This window comes from Thermobia domestica, chromosome 11 (genome assembly GCF_964235325.1).
Source record: "Thermobia domestica chromosome 11, izTheDome1.hap1.1, whole genome shotgun sequence".
In the NCBI taxonomy this organism is placed as follows: Eukaryota; Metazoa; Arthropoda; class Insecta; order Zygentoma; family Lepismatidae; genus Thermobia; species Thermobia domestica.
The window spans coordinates 250,287,850-250,310,467 of record NC_137464.1 but is presented as its reverse complement, the minus strand read 5'-3'; the positions used below and the strand labels follow the sequence as shown (position 1 = coordinate 250,310,467).

General features: G+C 35.1%; 1 protein-coding gene across 2 annotated transcripts in view; it reads left to right on the top strand.

Annotated features, from left to right (window-relative positions):
• Positions 1-21,230, top strand: part of LOC145664917 (L-xylulose reductase) — a 96,847-nt gene extending 75,617 nt beyond the window's left edge. For both annotated transcript variants that reach the window (XM_081732018.1, XM_081732017.1), the window contains exons 3-7: positions 3,533-3,791; positions 11,278-11,383; positions 14,280-14,381; positions 16,457-16,574; positions 20,552-21,230. In XM_081732018.1, the coding sequence (XP_081588144.1) occupies positions 3,533-3,791; positions 11,278-11,383; positions 14,280-14,381; positions 16,457-16,574; positions 20,552-20,655 (689 nt within the window). In that variant the 3' untranslated portion in view covers positions 20,656-21,230. The remainder of the gene's footprint in view (positions 1-3,532; positions 3,792-11,277; positions 11,384-14,279; positions 14,382-16,456; positions 16,575-20,551) is intronic.
• The last annotated feature ends 1,388 nt before the right edge of the window (positions 21,231-22,618 follow it).

Sequence of the window (22,618 nt, the reverse complement as noted above, 5' to 3'; positions counted from 1 at the left end):
GTTAAAAGCGGCTAGAGCACTTACAGTTTTTTACCCTCACTTAATTCATTTCACCTGTATGGCCCATGCTCTTCAACGTGTTGCTGAAGAGGTGAGAGACAACTTTTGCGAAGTAAATCAACTAATTTCATCCATGAAAAAAATGTTTATTAAGGCGCCACAACGTGTTCAAGTTTACATAGATTAACTACCAGACGTGCCACTTCCTCCGGAGCCTGTGCTAATGCGATGAGGCACTTGGATACAGGCAGTACATTTCTACAATGAACATTTTCAAAAAATTAAGCCTGTTGTTCATTCATCTCCATCGGAGTCTGCTGTGTCAGTTGGCATTGCTCAGAAACTGTTTAATGACTCAAAAGTAGCGTGTGATATCGCATACATAGAGAGCAATTTTGATTGGCTACCTACAAGCATTAAAAAGCTAGAGACTAGACTGTTGGGCGGCCTCTTCCGGAATCCATGGAAATCATAGAGGATGCAAAGAGACTGCTGCAAGGTTTGTGTGGATATGTAAGAGAAAAAGTTCGAAAGAAACTAAATGCAGTGCTGGAAAGAAACCCGACTTACGACAGCCTATTGGCAGTGTGTGAGATTCTCAGTGGTGAAACAAGAGCCCCCTTGAAGATATTTCCCCCAACTACATCCCCCCGTTGAAATACGCTCCTGTTACCTCATGTGATGTGGAGAGATCATTCTCTGCATACAAGAATATTTTATCCGATCGCCGACAAAATTTTACTTCTGATCATTTGGAAATGTACCTTGTTACCCATTGTGCAACAACACACAGTTGAACTGCAGGCACATCTTTTGTAAGTACTTTATTTCAAATTAAAAATGTTCATTAGTGGAAATATTCTTCAATCTTAGTTCAGCTAATCTTGTTTAAAAGATATAGGACTACTTTTCCCTGCATGAAATAAACATGTATAAAACAATAATTTCGTCTTAAGTTACTTTTAGTATTTAAATTTGTATATTGCGTATAATTCATTTCAAGATTGGGCCGTGGTGACAGATGCGCATTTAGTGTAAAAGGTTCTAGATTTGAAACGGGACCACACCACACGAGATTTCTGACGTACAAATGCCGTATGCATTGTTTTTCTCGGGGCTTTCCTGTTTCTCTCTAGCCGATTCACATCTTCCTTCATTCGCTTCTGATTTTTATTATCCTGCAGTCACGTCAGTGACGTATGGCTGTCTCAGCTGTTCAAGCATTTCACTTCATTGGGGGACTTGCATTAAGCAGGATAAAGTGTAGTAGATTTTTCTTTTTTATTTTCATGATTCGTTTAAATATTGCATACTCATACGCGTGTTAATGTTACGTTTTCATAAATATGTAACATAAGTAATATTACATATTCTTATATAATATTACATATTTCTTATATTTTTAAGCAATTTTTGTTACATATTTATGTACATATTTAGTGGGTTGATATTACATAAATATCCGGACTCTAGTGATGACGCTATAGGAGGGCAACGGGCGGGCAACTACCCAGCGGCATCATTCGCCACCTGCTTGCCCCCTCCCCGCAGCCATGTCATATTGTAATTTAGAGTAATTAATATTCAACTATCATTTTCCATATGCAAAAAAAAAAAAAACCTATCTGCTCCCCGAAAACTGTCTGCCCCTAAGAAGTTAAAGCTGGCGTCGTCACTGTTTACCACGTAAAAACTATAATGTGTTTCAGAGGAAACTGGAGGCGTCAGTATAAATTTAAATTGCACGCCGTCTTCAATCTTCTCTCTAAAATACATTTTCCCTAAGCCTACATTCTCCACTCAAAAACTTCAATGTTGCCATGACAAACGGTTTTCATTACCTCTATTTAAGGTTTACTAATGACGTGATACTTTCTCTATACTGAGACCGGGAGTGATAGTAGATTACAAACTAAATACAACTATTATTTAAAAAGTAGTTCACAGAAAACCAAAACAACATGATACGTAACCAAATGAAGTTGAGTTCGTTCCTCTACTCGCTGCCTTAACTTGGATTTTAGGGGAGTTGTTTTTCTGGCAACACTGTAATTTCTATAGATGGTAACACTGAACATTCTTCAGGTTCATATTTTCTGTTGTAAAATCAGTGATGCATATTTAGCCTATTTAGGAAGACATTTAGCCATAGAAATCAACGGAATGCTTATAGCCTTAAATAGGGATGTGCACGAGTCGAGACACACTTTGAAAAATTCGAGACGTGTCGAGACAAACGTATTTCTCGACTCGACTGCTCATAAAAATCTCGACTCGACCTGAATGTCTCGAAAATCTTTCTATAGATATAATTCTTAATATTATTTTGAAGAAAGTACTCACTCAGAAACACTCGGCACGAGAATTTTGGAAACTGCAGGATTTGTCAGGTGTTCGAGAGGTGCTGTGGTGAGTGTCTTCAACAAGTGGCGAAACCAAGGGAAAACGACGTCCAAACGTCGAGGGGTTGGGCGCCCCCTAGCTCATAACAGAAGTCGGACGTCGTTGGCTGGGCAGACTGGTAAAACAGGACAGGCAGCGAACTGCGTCGGAACTAACATCCGAGTTTAATGCTAGGCAAAGTACAAGTGTGTCTGAACTAGTGTAAAATTTCCGGAAATTTTGAACCTGTTGGTAAAAAAGCTTTTTTTTTTCGATTTCTTTCTGGAAAAAATGGAAAATAAGGTTAATTTTATTAGGTTAATTTTACTAGTAATTATATCTTTTCTTTCAAACGCGTGAAAAATACATTATAAGTTCAAAAATTTCAATATTGCGAATATTAAAAACTAGCACCCGAAAATAAAACTATTCCAATTATTATCTATATATTAAAATACTAGATTCACGCGTATATGTTTGTCTCCAATCCTTTCGATAATGAGATCTCGAACCCACAAGTGCTTGAAACGTGCTGTTTTCATTAGTCGATTCCAAATTTTGTGTAAATTGTCCAGTTCTAATTGAATACTAAAAAAATGGTCGTTAGTGCTTTATTACATATTTAGGGGTATACTGGAAGTGCTGAAATTTTTGAAAAAGTAAAGCATCATACCCTACGAGTTATATATACACCAACATCACACAGTTGTATATCTTCAGGCGTTTGTTTCATGGCCAAATGATAATGAAAACGAAGGATAACCATCTGTTTCTCTGTGTGTCGGTGACTGACAGTTCATGCATGCTCCATTGATCCATTCTGAGTAATTTACTGCAGGAAAGAAACATTTGTTTCCGGAAAAAAATATGCGTATATTATAGTTAGTCATCTGAAATGTAATGCAAAACAAGTAACGCAAACTAAATACGTTACTTAAAACTTCGTTACAGTTACTTTGGGAAAATGTAACGCGTTACTAGGAATTGTTGCTTAAAAACTAAGGCGTTACTTGCGTTACGTTACTTCCCAAAACTGCTATATGGCCAATGTTTAACCGATTCCACGTATATTAGATGAGCGACAATCGTGGACACAAACGGAAAAAGATATTCCTATATATATATTTATTTTATTTATTTTTCTTAAAAGGTATTGGTAGAGCGTTAGTGAAGAAATTAGTCGAATGCGGCGCAGAGGTGGTGGCATTGTCACGAACACAGAAGCACTTGGATTCATTGGTTGAGGAGGTGAAACCCAAAGCTATCCAAGCTATTTGTGTGGATTTATCCGACTGGGACTCCACTCGACGTGCAGTACAAAACGCTGGACCAATTGATTGCCTCGTGAACAACGCTGCAGTTGCACTTCTAGAACCATTTTTGGAAGTGAAGCCGGAAAATTTTGACATGTAAGTAGATAAACTTATAGGGCCTTATGCAGAATCATTTTGACGTATCATTAGCGTCATACTAAACGCCGACACATAAGGCCTCATGCAGAGTCGTTTTGTCGTATGATTAGCGTTATACTAACAGCCTGACTACTGCAGGAAACATAGTCGAACTCGTTAGTATGGCACTAATAATGCTTCAGAATGACTCTGCATAAGGCCCATAGTCTTTAAGTGATTATCTGACTGTGAGAATCTTCAGAAATGCTGTTTCCCGATGAATCATCTACCAACGAGCTACCAACCACCAAACTGCCTCTAACGAGGTATAATCTATGAAATTTATAACTGAAGTAACATTCAACACAATGTCATAAGAAGCAATCTCAGACTGCGATACAAGTACTACCATATTAGTCTAAACGTAACCTGACCCTTGGGAGAACGATGGCTCAGTGGCAGAGCGCTTACCTCTTTCGTATCTGGCATCCCTGGTTCTATCACCGGCTAAGTGAGTTTATGGTGGACAACATCGTCTCAGGATACTTCTATTTTCTTATTCCACCAATTCTTCCATCGTCATTCATTTGTTTTAAGCATCGTTTCTCTGAGCCTAACGAGCATAAACGGGGTTAAACTGAAACATTTCATTTCATAACCCGTCCGTTTTATCCAAAGTTCAACCGTGAACAGTTAAAGAGTAGCTTAAATTCGCGACCTAACAGAAATTACCCTTTACGATATCTTGTCACCTCTAAAATTGTTACTTCTTATTTCTAACCCTCGCCTCTAACACTTTACTATCGCACCTCCCTATATCACTTTGAAGTCTTGTGGAACGTAGATTGTTTTCCAGATATATATGGGGTACATGTCAACTCCCTAGTTACGTTGGAACACCGTTTCTCGTGAGACCAGTGAAGTCAAGCAGCGCCAGATCTGGTCAGAGGAAAGATGGGTGACCGTTTGTACTCACCAGATGGTGGTGGTGTCATTGCGAAGTCTACCTAGCGTCGTGAGGACAATTAAGGAGCAACCAGAAAGAAAGAAAGTAGCAAGCTCCGGACTAGAAGGCAGCATTAACGGCAAGGGGAGTAGATGTGCTGACCACACATACTCCCAAACCCATGAGTACCACAAGTTAGTTAGTAGGTTCTCGGTCCCCTAAGCTCCAGGGGTTTAGGTTAATTTAGATATATCATCATCATCATCATAGGTATTCTGCCCTTACTGGCAGGTAGTGATGAGCGCAAGAGTCTTGGTCTTGCAGTTTTTGCAAGAGTCTTGCATGCAAGACCAAGACCAAGACCAAGACCAAGACCAGGAATCCCGATGCAAGACCAAGACCAAGACCATACCAGCAAGACCAAGACCAAGACCAAGACCGTACCTGCAAGACCAAGACCAAGACCAAAACTCTTGCGCAAGAGTCTTGCACAAGTATGGTACTACTTGATTTTTTATAGAATGTAAAAAGGAAGGGGAAAAATCATTACATCTTTCACGTGAACTTCTTGGCTCCAGTAAAAATACCGCCGGAGTGAATGTGTTCCCAGTAGTTTATGCAATCCATGTGAGTCGATCTGCTCCTGTAACATATAGCTACAGTATGTCGTTTTTTGAATCGGTTGTTCACGAGACGACCGACAGCATAATTCTATGAACTGTTACAAGCTATAATAGCTTCAGTGTCTGATTTACTTTGGTCATCATTTGATCATTCACGACGGCCCATGATTGGATTTTGGGAAATCATACGAAGAATAGTTGTGTCCATAAGAAGTGGATAAGCAAAAATAAACTAGAGCATGTTATGGACACGGTAGCTCAGTGGCAGAGCGTGCACCTCTGGTACATGGGGCCCTGGTTCGATCGCAGCTTGCGCTATGTGAGCTTCTTTGGTGAATAAACACCCTGTGCGTGGTTTTCCCGTTTCCTCGTACTTTCTTCATTCCACCATTTCTCATCATCACTGTTTCCCTTAGCCTCAGTGTAATAATCGTGGGACGTTAAAGTAGATATTTCATTTCATTTCAAAACATATTAATGGTGTTCTTCTTCCAAAACTAAAGAAATGTAGTATTGAACATCGGCAATTCCGTACACCATAGATGTCGACTACATGGGTATGGCATTGGCTCTGAGGTTCAAGCATCCGTTGGAATTTTTTAATGTGTACTTATAAAATTAATATTGAAATAACATTTTCATGACATTGACAAAAACTTAGCGCATGTGACCGCAAGTTTGATTTCATAGGTGGATGCTTAGTATATACGTTGAATAATTGTTTATCAATATAACTTATAGCCCCCTTAGGTATACGGCATATCTAGGATTCAACGATATAACATTATACAACAATAAATAATCTATATTCACAACTGAGAGTGATTTCGTATTTATTTCAAATAACTTGAAGTTTGATGCCGTTATTATGTATTTCTAATGTAGGTCAAAAGTATTTATATAAATTGAGTTTACACAAAAGACATAGACCGTTGAGTCGTTTTCAGTTTTCACTCAAATTATTCCAAAATATTGGGGCCGCGGTGGCTCAATGATAGAGCGTTCAGCTCTGGTGTTTGGGGTCCCGCGTTCGATCCCAGCCCCCGCCAAGTGAACTTTGCGGTGGACAAACACCGTGTACGTGGGTTTCCTCGGGGTTCTCCCGTTTCCTCCCACTTTCTTCTTTCCACCATTTTCATTCATTTTTCATTATCACCGTCTCCTTTAGCCTAGCCGGCATAATCGTGGGACGTAAAACTCACAAATTTAATTTCATTTCATATTCTAAAATATTAAGAGGTTTAATTATTATTATTTTAATTTTTTCTCTCTCTTTTGGTCAATATTGCAAAACATATCATCATCGTCATAATAATAGCTATTCTGCCATTATTGGCAAGTCACTTGCTGCAGCTGAGAAGCTTCGATGACTGTGGTCCTCAGCTAGTCTCTTCGTCTTAACGTAGCAATTTTCTGTCTTAATATCTTTCTTCAACTACAATCTCCTTCGCCCCCTCCCTCTAGCACGTCCCTCATAATACAGTTCCTCCTCAGCCCATGTCCTCCTCTTAATTACATCTAAAATTCTTCTTTTCTCCCCTACTGCTACTATTTCTAAAACATTCGCATTCGTTTTCTGTTCAACCCAGCTGATTCTCTCCTTTTTTCTCCATGCCCACATTTCGAAAGTCGAACTGTTTCATCGTTTTTGCGTAATGTCCTTGTTTCTGCCCCATACAGTACATATTAGAATCAGTAAAACTAAATTTCAATATTTAATTCGGAGTTTGTTCAATACAAAGATGAGCTAATCGTGATTGGAAAGAAAAAAAAATCTGACGCCTTTAGAGCATAAAAATAATTTTGCAATTTATGGTATTTCAGTAATCTGTGCCGTCTTGGTTTTCTTTCATGCGTCTCACTGTCAGGGATAGCCTCCCCAGTTTGGGAACCAATGGAGTATTGGATCTGTTAAAACATATAAAAATATTACGAAATGTTGTGATTTATCTTATAAGTAGTGAAGCGTGATCACCCATTGAAAAAAAAAAGTAAAGGTCATCGCCTATGTTGTACAATATCATCACACTTACACGAAGGTAAAATATATTACATTTAGAAACATACATTGTATTTCCCTCACTATTGACGCAATGTAGGATTTATTATTCCTTATATCCAGAGTAAAATTTACTTATGAAAATCATAGATTTCTTAAAAGCAAAACTTGCAAGACTCTTGCAAGCAAGACCAAGACTGGGTGTGCAAGAGCAAGACCAAGACCAAGACTAGGTGTGCAAGACCAAGACCAAGACCAAGACCGAGGGTTCCAGTGCAAGACCAAGACCAAGACCGCATGTGCAAGACCAAGACCAAGACCAAGACCAAGACCACCCGGGTCTTGGTCTTGGTCTTGCATTTGCTCATCACTACTGGCAGGTCACTTGCAGCAGCTGAGAAGCTTCCATGCTCCACGGTCCTCCGCTAACCTCTTCGTCTTCACGTATAATATTGATGATATTACTACCCAGATATCGAAAACTATTCACTTGTTCTATTTTCTCCCCTCCCACTTTTATTTTTGACACAGTCCTCTTCGTTCCAATCACCATGGCTTTTGTATTTCTAACATTTATTTTCATCCCATATTCTTCAAAGCCCATCCTTAGGTTTTCTAACATTTTAATGATTTCCTTTTCAGATTCTGCAACAAGCGCCATATCGTCTGCAAATCTGATGCATCTAATCATTCTGTCTCCTACCGAAATGCCGTCATCATCATATAAACTCTTTTTCACTATCTCTTCTAGATAGACATTAAATAGTGTTGGCGAGAGGCAGCATCCTTGTCGAACTCCCCTTCCAATTGCACTCTCTTCCGTCAGTTCTTCCCCTATCCTAACACTTACTTGTTGGTTCATGTATAAGTTTCTTATGAGTCTTGTATCTTTCCATTCCAACCCTATCTTCGTTAGAACTCCCAACAACAATTTCCAATTCACGCGGTCAAAAGCCTTTTCTAGATCAATAAATATAACATACACCTCTTTCCCTTTTTCTATAAATCTTTCACCGATGGCTCTTAATAATAATAATAATAATAATAATAATAATAATAATAATAATAATAATAATAATAATAATAATAATAATAATAATAATAATATATCTTGTGCCCTAACCTCTTCTGAACTCGAACTGCTCCTCCTCAACTTCATTTGTTCTTCCATATAACCTTTTGTTCAGTATTCGGAGCAAAATTTTAGCTCCATGAGATATGAGACTGATAGTTCTATAATCCTCACATCTCTTTGAGTTCGATTTCTTAGTTATCGGTATCATGATCGTCTTCAGAAAGTCTTTTGACCACTCTCCTGTTTCGTATAATTCATTGCATAGTCGGAACAATTCTTTCTTTCCCTTGTCCCCCCTATTTTTGATGAATTCGATTGGTATGTTATCTATCCCTGATACTTTCCATTCCTAATCTCGGATATAGCCTTTTCAAACTCATCCCAAAGAATACTAAATCCTTTATCATCATCGCCTACTTCATTTTCTACTTCAACATTTAGGCTACACGGTCTATCCCTACTCTCATATAAATCTTCAATGTATTCTTTCCACCTTCCTATGACTTCATTTCTCTCGCTGACTACCTTCCCATTCTTATATTCTACTGCCATCATAATATCCTCTTGTTTCTTCTGAAATTCCATAGATTTCACCTTCTTCTACATTTCCTCATATTTCCCAACTCTTTCTAATTCTTCTATGTCCTCGCGTTTTCTTTTGTAAAGCTCTTCCCTCGCTCTGTCTGTTTCTCTCCGTAATTCATTATTTAACTTTCTGTACATCTTTCTGCCCTCTCCTGTATCAACCTGTTTCCACGTCTTCCTTTCCCTCATTTTCTGCAACATCTGCTCTGTAACCCATGGTTTCTTAGCCGTAATGTGTTCGCGGTAACCCACTGCTTCTTCTGCAGCCTGTTGTAAGCAAAGTTTAACATGTGCGTTGCATCAATATTTCCCCTTTCCCTGAATGTTCATCCCTCGAATTTTAAGGAAGCGGCTTGCCAACGAATTCTTTTTTTCTTTCTTTTTCTTCGTTGCATTTTAAAGATATGAGCTATTTTCCAACGAATATGATAGTTCTCAATATTTGAACATCGTAAGTCACAAGGATGTTATAAAATAAAGGATCTGCCCATACAACAAAATCGTGAAGCCATACGTCACAGCTTCGCTACACCCACTCTGCCCACTCTGCGCCACTAAGATCGCAATGTTTCGAGCCAACAAACATGGCGGAAACGAGAGTAGCCAATCAGACGTACCGGCTCAGACGATGCTCGGTTGTTTTTTGGCTTCATTGAGTGCATATGATGAAGATACGTATGGGCAGATCCTCTTATTTTATAACATCCTTGGTAAGTCATTCCAATACTGTAATTTTAACATTGATAATAATGATGTATTCCTTTTCCCTGATTTTTTAAAAATATCTTTCTGATCATTGGTTTTATGTTGGTAGTTGCATTTTGATTAGCATGTGTCGGCTTTTAGCCTTTTCGTGGCGGAAACTAATAGCCCGACATCCTGCCATCCTCATCGAATCCCCCAATTAATTAATAATGAATAGTATCAAACCTTAATGAACTCAAATCTTTATTTTTTCTTTTTGAGAAAATCTTTCATCTGAAGTGATATACAGGGTGTTTCAGAACAACACCGACAACATTTGGAGGTGATTCCCGACACCAAGATAAAACGAAAAGTATAGACCAACCTTGTTGCACAAATGCTTCCTTTCGGAGTTATAGGCTACCGAAAACACGAAAAAAATGAATTTTAAAGGTCCATAGCTCCAAAACTATGGGACCTACCACAGTCGGGTCAAGACTTCACTTAGGAACTAACATGTTCACTATTCAAAAATACATATTTCAGAATCCTAAGGTACTCACGCAACAATTTTTATAGATGGAGTTTTGCTATAAACATATAATCTGAAGTACTCACCAAGAATTTTTAATGACTCCCCCCCCCCCGTAATATAGTGACAAACAAAGTAAATGTCTTTTTATAAGTAATTTATTTTAAAATATTTCTAGTTCATGAAGTCAGGTAAGAATTAGCCAAAGAGAAAAACAAACAATATAACTGTTATTTATGAAACTTGATTATAATTACACACACACACACACACACACACACACACATATATATATATATATATATATATATATATATATATATATATATATATATATATATATATATGTGTGTGTGTGTGTGTGTGTGTGTGTGTGTGTGTGTGTGTGTATGGATTCGATGTATTTTGTTACCCAAAATCCAAATTTTGAAACCCTAGGACGATTGACCTTGTCAATTTTGTTTTATGGACGAAAAACTTGTGTCCTCCCTATCCAAAACAGTTCAAATTTTTTGCTCTGGAGTTCGCTACACAGAACTTTATTATTATTATTATTATCATTTTGTATGGCTGTGGTACGTGTATCCTACCTATCCTAAATCGCTCAAGTTTTTCTCACATAACAAAAAGTTGACACGGTCAATCGTCCTGGAATTTCAAAATTTGGATTCTGTGTATCAAAATAGTTCGAACCCATACCCTGGGTCCGGGCACAAAACTTTTATTTATTTGTTTGTGTGTGTATGTGTGGCTGTGTATTAGTCTCAAGTAAGAGCCAGCATTAAGATAAATCTATTTAGAATTAATAAATTACTTTTAAACTGGTAAAATTGATTAAAAATTAAAGAAGTATGAAGAAGTATTAAAAAAAAACATTTATGCATTAGTATATTGAAATACGTGTTAGCAAAATATAAATGTATTTAAAATTATGGAAACATTTTAGATACACAACAGTCGTTGGAAGTTTTCTGAGTGAAAATTTCGTTTGAATGTCAGCAAATAGTTAAAAGATGAAAGCAAATACTTCTAATTGTTTTGTCATGTTCTTGTATTTCAGGTCTTATAATGTGAACGTCAAGTCTCTTATCAATGTAAGTCAAGTTGTTGCTAAAGGTATGATTGAGAGAAAGAAAGGGGGATCGATCGTCAATCTATCATCACAAGTAAGCATATAATGTTGAATAATTACAACTTATATCGTTCATACGTATTGAGCTTACAAGGGAAGTTCGCGAGAAAGTACTTGCCTGCAGAGAAACTAAGCATGTCATTTGAAACACCAATTCATACTGATTACAACAAGCTAAATAAAATTCCTGTACGGTTGAGAACTTTTCGAGAGATTCAACGTTAAATGTATGATTGCGCCTCCTAGCGACCCACCGTTCTTATGCAGTTTTGATGGTTTGAAATTGCTACTGCTTGATCACCGGGGATCCATTCAGAGACAAATTGTCCATTGCAAGTTGGATGACGGATGGCAAAGACGTAATGGTTGAGAATACACCAAAGAACTGCACACGATTTGTACAACCATTTGATGTGTTTGGATTCCGACCAATCAAAGATTATATCAGGAGATTTGTACATAGTATGAAGCTTCTTCATCCGGACCGTTATGACGTACCAACGAAGTAATCAAATAAAGTTCGTGTCTATGCTAATGAATCAGTTCCGATACATTTGATTGTTTCAGTTGCGTTCCACAAGCAGGTTACGGAACAAATTATGTAGCTTTTGAATCACCTGTCGAATTTGCTTTTCGCTTTGGTTATGTGAGCTATTTCCCTTGACGGATGCAACGCAATTGCACATATAAAATGTTCATGGTGAAAGGTAGCCTCTTGCTTGCGTCATTTCTTCATAGAACAGAAAAATAACAGTGATCAATTTTCATCTCTAATCTATCATTATTGTGAACAGTATAATGACTAATTTTAACTATAAGAAAACATTAATTATTGCGAAACAGTTTTTTTTTCTGCTACCTCCCATAGATTTCAATTTGTATGTCAATATTCGTTGCTAATAATGTTGTACTTACCGTGTTTAAATGTGCATATACTCAATTTTTCATATAAACTTTCAAGTTGAGTTTCTCAGTTCTCAATCGTATAGGAATTTTATTAGCTTGTTGCAATCAGCATGAAACCGTACTTCAAATAACATGCTTATAGTTTCTGCAGGCAAATGCTTTCTCCCGAACTTCCTTTGTTAGGGGAACTGAAAATGCAAAATCGTAAAAGCAAACTTACCTTAAAATTCTGTGTATAATCAATTATTTAATACTTGATATCATCAACATAGTCATCAGTTTTGTTTACGATTTGAATGCTATGGCTAAAAGCTACACGTAAACATTGTAAGGAATAAATAAATAAATAAATAAATAAATAAATAAATAAATAAATAAAAAGATATAGTATATAGAGTGTCAGTAATATTTGATAGATATGTTTTTTTTTAATCTATACCCTTCGCGTTCTCATTCTTCGATTTTTTTTTCCGAAGAATAAATTATCTATATTAAACGCACAAGAAAAAATTCAATACAACAAGAAATCTGTCAATCTTGAGTATAAACTCCTATTTGGTCCCTTGAGTGCAGAAATATGCCTGGTAGCTGATGCTGATGGCTCTTTCACAAGGTATTGACACTTTTCAATATCTGGTTTATAAAAATCGTGATAATTATCTGAAGTTTTACTCTCTGTACAACAGAAATTCAATTAACCTAGCAGTATTGACTCCTTTCGGTTCCTTCATCGGGACTGATAATTTTCCATGAGTTGTAGGCACTTTGCAACCGATTTCTTCTTTTTATTTTAAATCCTGAAAACTGTGTGAAATTTTGCTTCAATTGCTGGAAATTAAGTGGTTTATTAGATAATCACGTTTCAAAAGTGGTTTCGTCCGATAAAGGTAATCTCGAAGAATAATCTTTTTTGTATAAATGTCTAATTACTAATTATTTCCTGCCTCAATCTTTTCATGAATTTCTTTGTGAAGAAGGCTAAGTAGTAGAGCCGAAATACAGAACTTAGTACTTAGACGAATTTTGAGGTAAGTTTGTTTTTAAATCTGTTGATATTTCTTAGAGAATATATCTTAAATCAAAACAGAAGAAATGCTATTAACTGATAATTAAGTTTTTCTTTTTACTTTCACAAAGGAGACAAACATTTCTATAGTTGTACCATATGTAGCAACAAGAATGACTCCTTACGTCTGTGCATGTAGCAATATTTCTGTCTTTGTTCCAGTGTTTTACACTGTTGGGATTTCATCTTTAATGTACATACCTAAACATACGTAATAAATTATAAATTCATTATTAGTACCAAAATTAAGTAGAGAAATCGAAAAGTTATTTTTAAAAAGTATTGTTTAAACATTTCGTATGCGAAAGAAGAAATGTATTATATTCTACCATGTTCGCATGTAACAATAGATTAGTGTGAATATGTGTTAAACTTATCTGGTCTGATCTAATGTAACACAAGGTTTTGCCTTTTTTGAATTCACTGTCCAACATTGAATTTCTTTCCTAAAACGTAACACGTGATATAAAAGTTTATTTTTCTGTTGAGTTCAAGCTCTTCAAAATTTTGAGTTTTTTTATTAAGTACTTATGTCCTATGACCAGGAATAAAAGTATGGGGGAACACATTGAAATGTCCTCCCGCCACTTCCAAAAATATCTATATGCGTCCCACCACTTCCTAAAAAATACAATGGGCAAAGACACACGGGGGACGGCAATTTTGTTTGATTAATAATACTAGTTTTCTTTCTATTTTTTTTTCAAAAATATTACGTACAAAATATCTTGATTCAAGCTGGGTCAAAGAATATGTAATTCCAGTAATGTAATTTATTTTTCAGTTTTTAATCCTATAGAGAAAAATAACAGATATTATAGTATTTCCGATATCGTAATATGTTCGGTTTTATGTTCAAAATTGCACTAAAAATTGACATTTTCGTAGAAATGTAAGCTTAAAATATATGCAGTTGTAGTTTTGTAGTTTATTAACAGATTTATCTTTCTCTTTACAGGCCAGTCAAGCCGCATTAGCAGATCACACTGTATATTGTGGTACAAAGGGCGCTGTTGATATGACAACAAGAGTAATGGCCTTAGAATTAGGACCACATAATGTAAGTTAAGATTTTTTTGTCTGGGCACTGCGGTGGCCCAGTGATAGAGCATTCATTCACCTCGGGTGTGTGGGGTCCCTGGTCCGATCCCAGCTCGCACCAAGTGAACTTTGTGGTGGACAAACACCGTGTGCGTGGGTTTTCTCAGGGTTCTCCAATTTCCTCCAACTTTATTCATTCCGCCATTTCCTTCATTTCTCATCATCGTCTCCTTTAGGCATATTCGTGGGACGCAAAACTGAAATATTTCATTTTTGTTTTTTGTCTGTATGATATAATATGCAATTATATTTATAAAAAATATTACCATTAATTAGCACTAATTAGTATATGTTGTGAAGAAAATTTGTCTGCTGAAAAACCGTACTAACTCCGATTCGTACAAAATAATAATAATAATAATAATAATAATAATAATAATAATAATAATAATAATAATAATAATAATAATAATAAAGAAGACAAGATAGATAGTCCTTCATAAAGTAACGTTACACAAAGCCACATCTTGTTCAAGAATGCTTTTTCCAAAATAATTTCAAACAGTGAAATTTTGGATTCGAAAAGTGGCCAATTATTAATTTATTTAACTTTGTTCTTTTTCATGAGTCGAAGTTATTAGTACACTAAAGAAAGTGTAGTGAAGGACGTGAACATGGAAAGCATTAAAAATCGATACTTAGACAAATCTTACATCACCAAATTTTGTTTTTGTTGTGGACAAGATTTTGCTTAATACAAAATGCCAGTGTCAAAACAAAATGATATAAAGAGTAATTCTAAAAGTATGGTCCGCGAAATCAATTCAAGGGATCTGTAACACTTTTCAGTTAAGTGCAAACTATAAAATGATATAATGTGATATAAAGTCTAAAATAAAATGTGTAGTTGTATTGCAAGAAGCACTTTTCCGTCCAGTATTATCAGTGGCGTATTTAGGGGGGTGGCTTCCGGGCTTAAGCCCTCCCGAAATCTTACTTAGTATAGTAAAGTAAATGAAATATCTTGCAGAATTTTCACATTTCCAGGCAAAGCCCCCCCCCCTCCGAAAGTTAGCAAAGCCCCTCCCGAAACAAAATCGTAAATACGCCACTGAGTATTATAATCAAATGTTTTGATTGCTACTGTTCTCTTGTCAGTTATTACATCTGTGTTATACTGCAAAACTAGTCTGGACTTTTGTATTTTGTTTGATATTTGATATGTAAGTAATTGGAAACGCGTGAAATATCTAGTTCTAACGTTTTGATTGATTCTCGCAATTTAAAGAAGCTACTTGAAATATCTCTAGCAAATTATTTGTTATCTTTAGCACATAGTAGTATTTACCGCTATATATCATATAAATTTATTCTGATACTAAATATTGCAATTATTTTTTTTAATATTTATGAAGGTAGATAATCTAATGCTCTTTGTAATTGTTATAGGAATCATATATATATATACATATATCGTCAAAATTCCACATCATTTTAAAATATCTGTCTAGTCAAAGATGTATTATGTACTTACCATGAAAGATAAAAAGCTTTTCGGTTAATTTTGTGTAGCATCCTTCTGTTGGTTTTAAGTGTGTTGTATTTTTAATACAGTTTGCAACAAACTCAATTATTGTAAATATGTTGTAATATATAGAACTGAATTTCTTTTTAAAAATATCTATTTGTATACCAATTATGATGTTATATGTTTTTGGGGTCATCAACGCCATCTGTCATAATCTTGAAAATATAATTCTAACGCTCTTTAATATGAATTGGGGTGGTTATTTTGTACTTGGTAACATTGAAAGATCTTCATTCACTGATGGTAAACTTTCCTGTACATTAAAAGCTCATTGAAGAATCCATTTGGTTTCTGTACATAGAGATAATCCCTTTTCATCCTTGTTCAATATTAATTAACAAAATTGTACTTTTTACAAATTTCATTTAAAATATGACATTATAAAGATGATACACTCAGCTCAGTTGGTAGAATCATTAGAGTATTGTATGTGTAATACCATGTGATGTGTAGCATTTTCAGGATTTCTGAAACAAGTTTTTTTTTTTTTCCTCTTTCCTTTTCAGATAAGAGTAAATTGTGTAAACCCAACTGTAGTTATGACAGAGATGGGAAAAATTGGTTGGTCAAAACCAGAGAAGGCTGATCCAATGAGAGCCAAGATTCCTTTAGGGAGGTTTGCAGGTACTTGTATTACATTCTGTTTTAAAATTTGTATTACATATGTATATATGTCGGTCATTCAATACATACAGTATGGTGCTAAATTCGTTGTACAAAAGCAGAGGAGTGATTCCTGGGAGTAAAACAAACAAACAAAAAAAAGTTCCAGTAAACATAGGGTGAAAACCCCATCGTTTACGTGTTATAGGCTGCCGAAATCATGAAAAAATGAATTTTAAAGGTTCATAGCTCCTAAAACTATGGGACCTACCTTGGTCGGGCCAAGACACCACTTAGGAACTAGTATGTGCCCTATCCAAAAATGCGTGTTTCAGAATCCTGAGGTGCTTCCACAACATTTTTTGTAGAGGGAGTTTGACTACGGGCATATGATATAAAGTACTCTCCAACTACCTCCATAAAAATTGTTGCGTGAGTTCGTTAGGATTCTAAAACATGTATTTTTGGATAGAGCACATACTAGTTCCTAAGTGAAGTCTTGACCCGACTACAGTAGGTCCCATAGTTTTGGAGCTATGGACATTTAAAATTCATTTTTTCATGATTTCGGCAGCCTATAACACGTAAACGATGGGGTTTACGCCCTATGTTTATTGGAACTTTTTGTTTGTTTTACTCCCAGGAATCACTCCTCTGCTTTTGTACAACGAATTTAGCGCCATACTGTATATGTTTTCCTATGCTGTAAAATATTTATTTTTTAAGAGACATTTGTAAACTATAGACACGTGTGTAAGTGGGTCCTTTCTCACCTCTGCATGTAATCCCCATTGAGATTCAGGGATTTGTCTCACCGTTGCACCTGGCTATTTAGCACTCCCCTTATATTACGTTTCACTTCTTCATCTGTTTCGAAACGTTCACTTTGCAACGCAGACTTTAACACCGGAAGAAGATGGAAGTGACTCGGCATTAAATAGAGGCTATATGGAGAGTGGGGCATCCGCTCCTACCCTAATTCTTCAGTGTAGGGTCGGGTTTGCGTGCTGAGTGGGAGTGGGCGTTATTGTCAAGAAGAGACTAGGTCGCTTATGTCGAATTGAATTTCCATAAAGAAGAGTTCAGGTTCGACAAAAGCGACCTGGCTTCCTGTCAACTGCTGCAGAAGAAGTAAAGCAGAATGTGAAGAAGAAGTGAACAGACAGAGCCCTGATTTTCTGCAAAGGGTTTAGACAAATTGGTCCAACGATGAGATAAATGTTTGAATCTCAATGGGGATTATGTGGAGAAGTGAGGAAGGACTCACCTACACATGTATATATAGTTTACAATTGTATCTTATTTTTTTTCCCACAGTTTAGGAATACTTATATATTAAACAACCTACGTATCTATATATTGTCTGAAAGTTTTTACATTCAACTGTATTTGGTTACCTGACGTATATGCAATATAAAATATTTCAATTAATTTTGAAAGGTTATTCCTTATACGATATTTAATTTTGAAAGGTTATTCCTTATACGAAATAAAACAAAACAAAAAAGTATTAACCTCCGTGCACTCGCATGGGTGGCATTTACAATATCTTTTCAGAAGAATACACGCCTGATCTCAGTACGCTGGGATAAGTTGGCCGGACCGTTAGTTTTGCTAGTTCTCTAGTTAAGTATTGACACAGCAGATAGCGCTGAGACCATTATTTTCGTGATATTGAATTCCAATAATTACTAAAACCGCGGTTAAAATATACCCAGACAAGCGCTGATATAACATACCTATACGCGCGTGCCCGAAGGTTAAATACGGTGTATGGTTAGAAAAATGCGCTTTTACATAAACAAAAGGTGTCCGTCCATAAAGTCTATTTCTGCTCACAATTTCAAAAATGATTAAGAATGTGAAAAAATGACAATGTTTGTACCTCTCCATCCAGAAAACAGAGTGTGGTGGAGAGAATGACCTGTGTAGAAAGGAATTCCAGTGAAATACCGTTCCAATGGTCTTGATAATTTTTTTCTAATATCATAGCAATTTTAAATAGAAACAATGTCAATCTTGGAGTTACACCAAATTGTTTATCATTAAATATAGCTCGATTCCCTTATTAAAATTTTTTGAAATAAACACCTCTGTCATCGATTCCAAAAGTCGTCCCCCTCAAGGTGCCGCGGTGGCTCAGTGGTAGAGCGTTCACCTATGATGCATGGAGTCCTTGGTTCGATCCCAGCTCGCACCAAGTGAACTTTGTGGTGGACAAACACCGTGTGCGTGGGTTTTCTTGTGGTTCTTTCGTTTCCTACCAATTTCTTCATTTCACCATTTCATTCATTCCTCATCATCACTGTCTCCTAAGCCTAGCTGGCATAATCGTGGGACGTAAAACTTAAAGATTTCATTTTCAGCCCTCTCAAAATAATATGACACTATCTTACGGATTTCCTGTATTCTCAGCCGTTTCTGAGATTCTGGGAGTGAATATCAGACTTTATTATAGACATCTTGTGTTTATATAAGAACACCTTTATGATACCCAATTCTTTAAAATCTGTTTGTTCCATTTAATATAAGGAATCATCTCTCGATGTTTGTTGCTTTCTTTTTCATTCAATATTTTTGCAATTGCTGGCGAAAGTGGGGAAATAAATACATCATAGATTGCTTTTATTTTTTAGTTTGCTGCACTTATACCTATCAATCTAAAAAAAATAGCAAAGTTGATATGGGATATTCAATTTGATATTTTCAAAGTTGATATGTTCAATTCTGTATCTATATACATGAAAGTGCAAAAATCTTTGCTATATTGCAGCCAAAAATTTGACTAATACTATGGAGAAGCAAAAATTATGGTCGAATAGCACTTTCAAATACTGTTCTTTTCTTTTTGATGAAACCAAGGGCATTATATTAGCATAAAAGATGTTTCGATGTTCACATTGTACCTACAACGAAACTCTAATGAGAAAAACATAGAAATATCTCCGTAGAAACCAAGGAACATAATGGTACTGCAAAATTTTATCGTTTGTGGAATGATTGAAGTAATGAACATATCCAAAACAATAATAATTAGAGAACGTTTGTTTGATGAAATTTGGACTCTACGGAGAAGCCACGTCGAATCAGTGATGCCAATCTGTGGGAAAAGTCCTATTTTGTGGGATTTTTTGACATTAATTTTTCGAACAGGGATAAAAGGTAATTTTCACCAAAATTGGCAGCAAATGTAAGATTTTTCCTATATTTATCTCATTGACTCCAACAAAATTCTCTGTGAACGGAAGTAGCCTAATGATGACTGAATAAATGTGAAATCAGTGCCAATTGTCCAATTTTTTTAATTGAAAAATTCATGTTAGTGTAAAAGTGATTGACGCAGAAACTGGTTAATCTCAAATAACAAGTAACAAGAAACGTAAATTGTACTCTGGAGTTTTACAAAATCATGAACGGAGTAAAGTAAATTATCAAACTACTAACAGTCAATTTCTAAAAAGGTCCTACTCGAAATTACTGAAGAATGAAGTTCGTCTAGTTTCACTACATTCGATAAAAGATTATTGCACAAAAGTGGGATGAAAATACTAAATTCTGATAGCAAAATTTATTTATTTTCATCAACAATTTCAATGGTCTCTCTTAATTAAGGAAAATATTTATTAGAAATTCCGAAGCCCGTCAAATCTTGAAGAAAGTAAGTGACATACAGAAGTTTCAATTTTTATATTTTATAAATTTTGAAAAAATTTGTAATTAGTATAGCACTTGGTTAATTTACGAGCAAAATGGGAATATCTGCCGTTCGAAATGGATTTTTGCAATGTTTCAGATTGGCATCACTGCGTGGAATATGTAATGTAGTAAAACAATTTGCCTTTTTATCATATTTCTTGTTTAAAGATGGAAGGGAAAATGCTACTCAAGGAACAAATGAATTTTATTTTGTTCTCTTTCTTTTATAACACATTATTGTAAACTATTTAAAATACTGTAGGGAGAGACTAATACAATGCTTATCTTGATTACTATTACAGAGGTTGACGAAGTTGTAAACGCAATTCTGTTTCTCCTAAGCGATAAGTCATCTATGATAAATGGAGTAACACTGCCAGTTGATGGTGGATTTCTTGCTTGTTAAGAACAACAAATGTATCAACGGCAAAACTGAAGTACGTTACGTCTTTGCCAAATTATATGTGAAGCAGCAGACACCGAATCCTGTCAACAATTTACAGAAATTAAAAGTAACTGAATTTCAGCTTAAAACAATATTGGTTTTCTGCTTCTTAGCAAACCAATATCAACATTTATAATCGCTTATGTCAGACACCTGCAATGCAGAGTGGAGAATGCTACTGTGTAAATGACCACTTTGCAATTGATCGTATAGTGGATCACACAAGATGTTTTTTTTTTTTTTGTTTTGTTTTGTTTTGTTTGATACAAGAACAGCAACATTTTTGAAGGTTACAAAAAACAATATTACTTTCGCGATTACGCCAGAAATTTGTGGATGAATGTTTTAAATTTAATAAATGTTTTAAATTAATTTGATTAAGTAACATTTGCAAACTAGTACATATATGTATGTGTCCATAAAATTTGTAACACTCTTAATTGCTACAACTTGTGTTTGTAACTATAAGTTTTGAGTGAAAAATTTATTTTTCACATTCATTAATAGACTGCTGTATTAAAATCATTCCAAACGTATATTTGACTTTTTAATCTTTTTATACTGTACATTTATTTTACCTTGTTAGAGATCTTAGTTTATATAATAAATATATTTATGATATATGGCATGTTATGGACATAGTAATGACCCTAAAATATGAAGTTCATCGTGTACATATGATATGACAACTATTTCTGTTTTATGTGGAGAGTGTGGTCAAATTTTCTAATAATCTCTCATTTAGATTCAACTCCACTTTCTTTTCATATCTGGCTCTGCAATCAATGTTCCAAATGCATTATATTCCTCGCAAAATGTTGTATCTAATATCATCACCAAGTTCTGTAACATTAGCTCTTTTATACTGTAGCATAAGACACTAAAACTCTTGTTACATTATAATTAATGTATGAAGGAAGACTGTTCAAAAGTTAGTAGTTCTTTTTAATTCGTAAACATAAAATTAACATCTGTGACAATAGGTTCATTCGACACTAAAAACACTATACGCTCATTATTTCAAGAAATACCATGATTCACATTCCTTGTCGAAATATGGTAGATATGCCTACAAAACTTCTGCGACATCGCTGGATAAAGGTGAAGGTTTAAAAACATACATATAACTTAGAATTGAAAGATAGGATTAGAAACTAGTATGATCTATAAAACTATGATATATATATATATTTCACATCAGCATACTGAAGAATTTAGACAATGAATTTTACACTCGAATATTAATTATGAAGAAGCTAATAATGTCAAATCACTCAAACAAACGTTCATTTTTAATTTCTTTAATATAACCATTGAATTGAATATGGTTAATGTTAATACTGCAATAATACATAGTATTTTTTTAATACATGGTATCAAAAGCAATTATGGCTTATTTACAAATAGGATAGTTTAATATGTTTGCACTACTACGGAGTATTTTAACTCAGTTTCATATTTCTTTTGTCTTGTTTTACGGATCATCTACAAAAATTACTGCGTCTGAAGAAATACATATAACAAAACTTTTCATTCGGATAACATTGGAAATAATAAAATAGAATAACATTTCATTCACGTAATAAACTATGGGGAATTTACAAGGAAAATGATTTTTTTGGTTCTATACGTAGCATAGTTGAGATCAAAATGACCAAAATTCGAATAGAGCAGTGCCTGTACGTTCAAATTTTATCACACAACTGTGCTTCACCGGAATTGAAACAATAGAAAATATTGGGGGCTAAGATGGTCTATCGACGAAATCATGAAGTGGCGAAGAATATTGTGTTGTAGGCTATGTATTGCGTTGAGTGTACCAAATACATGTACAATGTCAGAAACAATATTAAGTATAGGTTCGAGCTAACATTTCTTATTCCTCCAACCTATACTTAATGTTATTTCTGACTGTACAAATTAC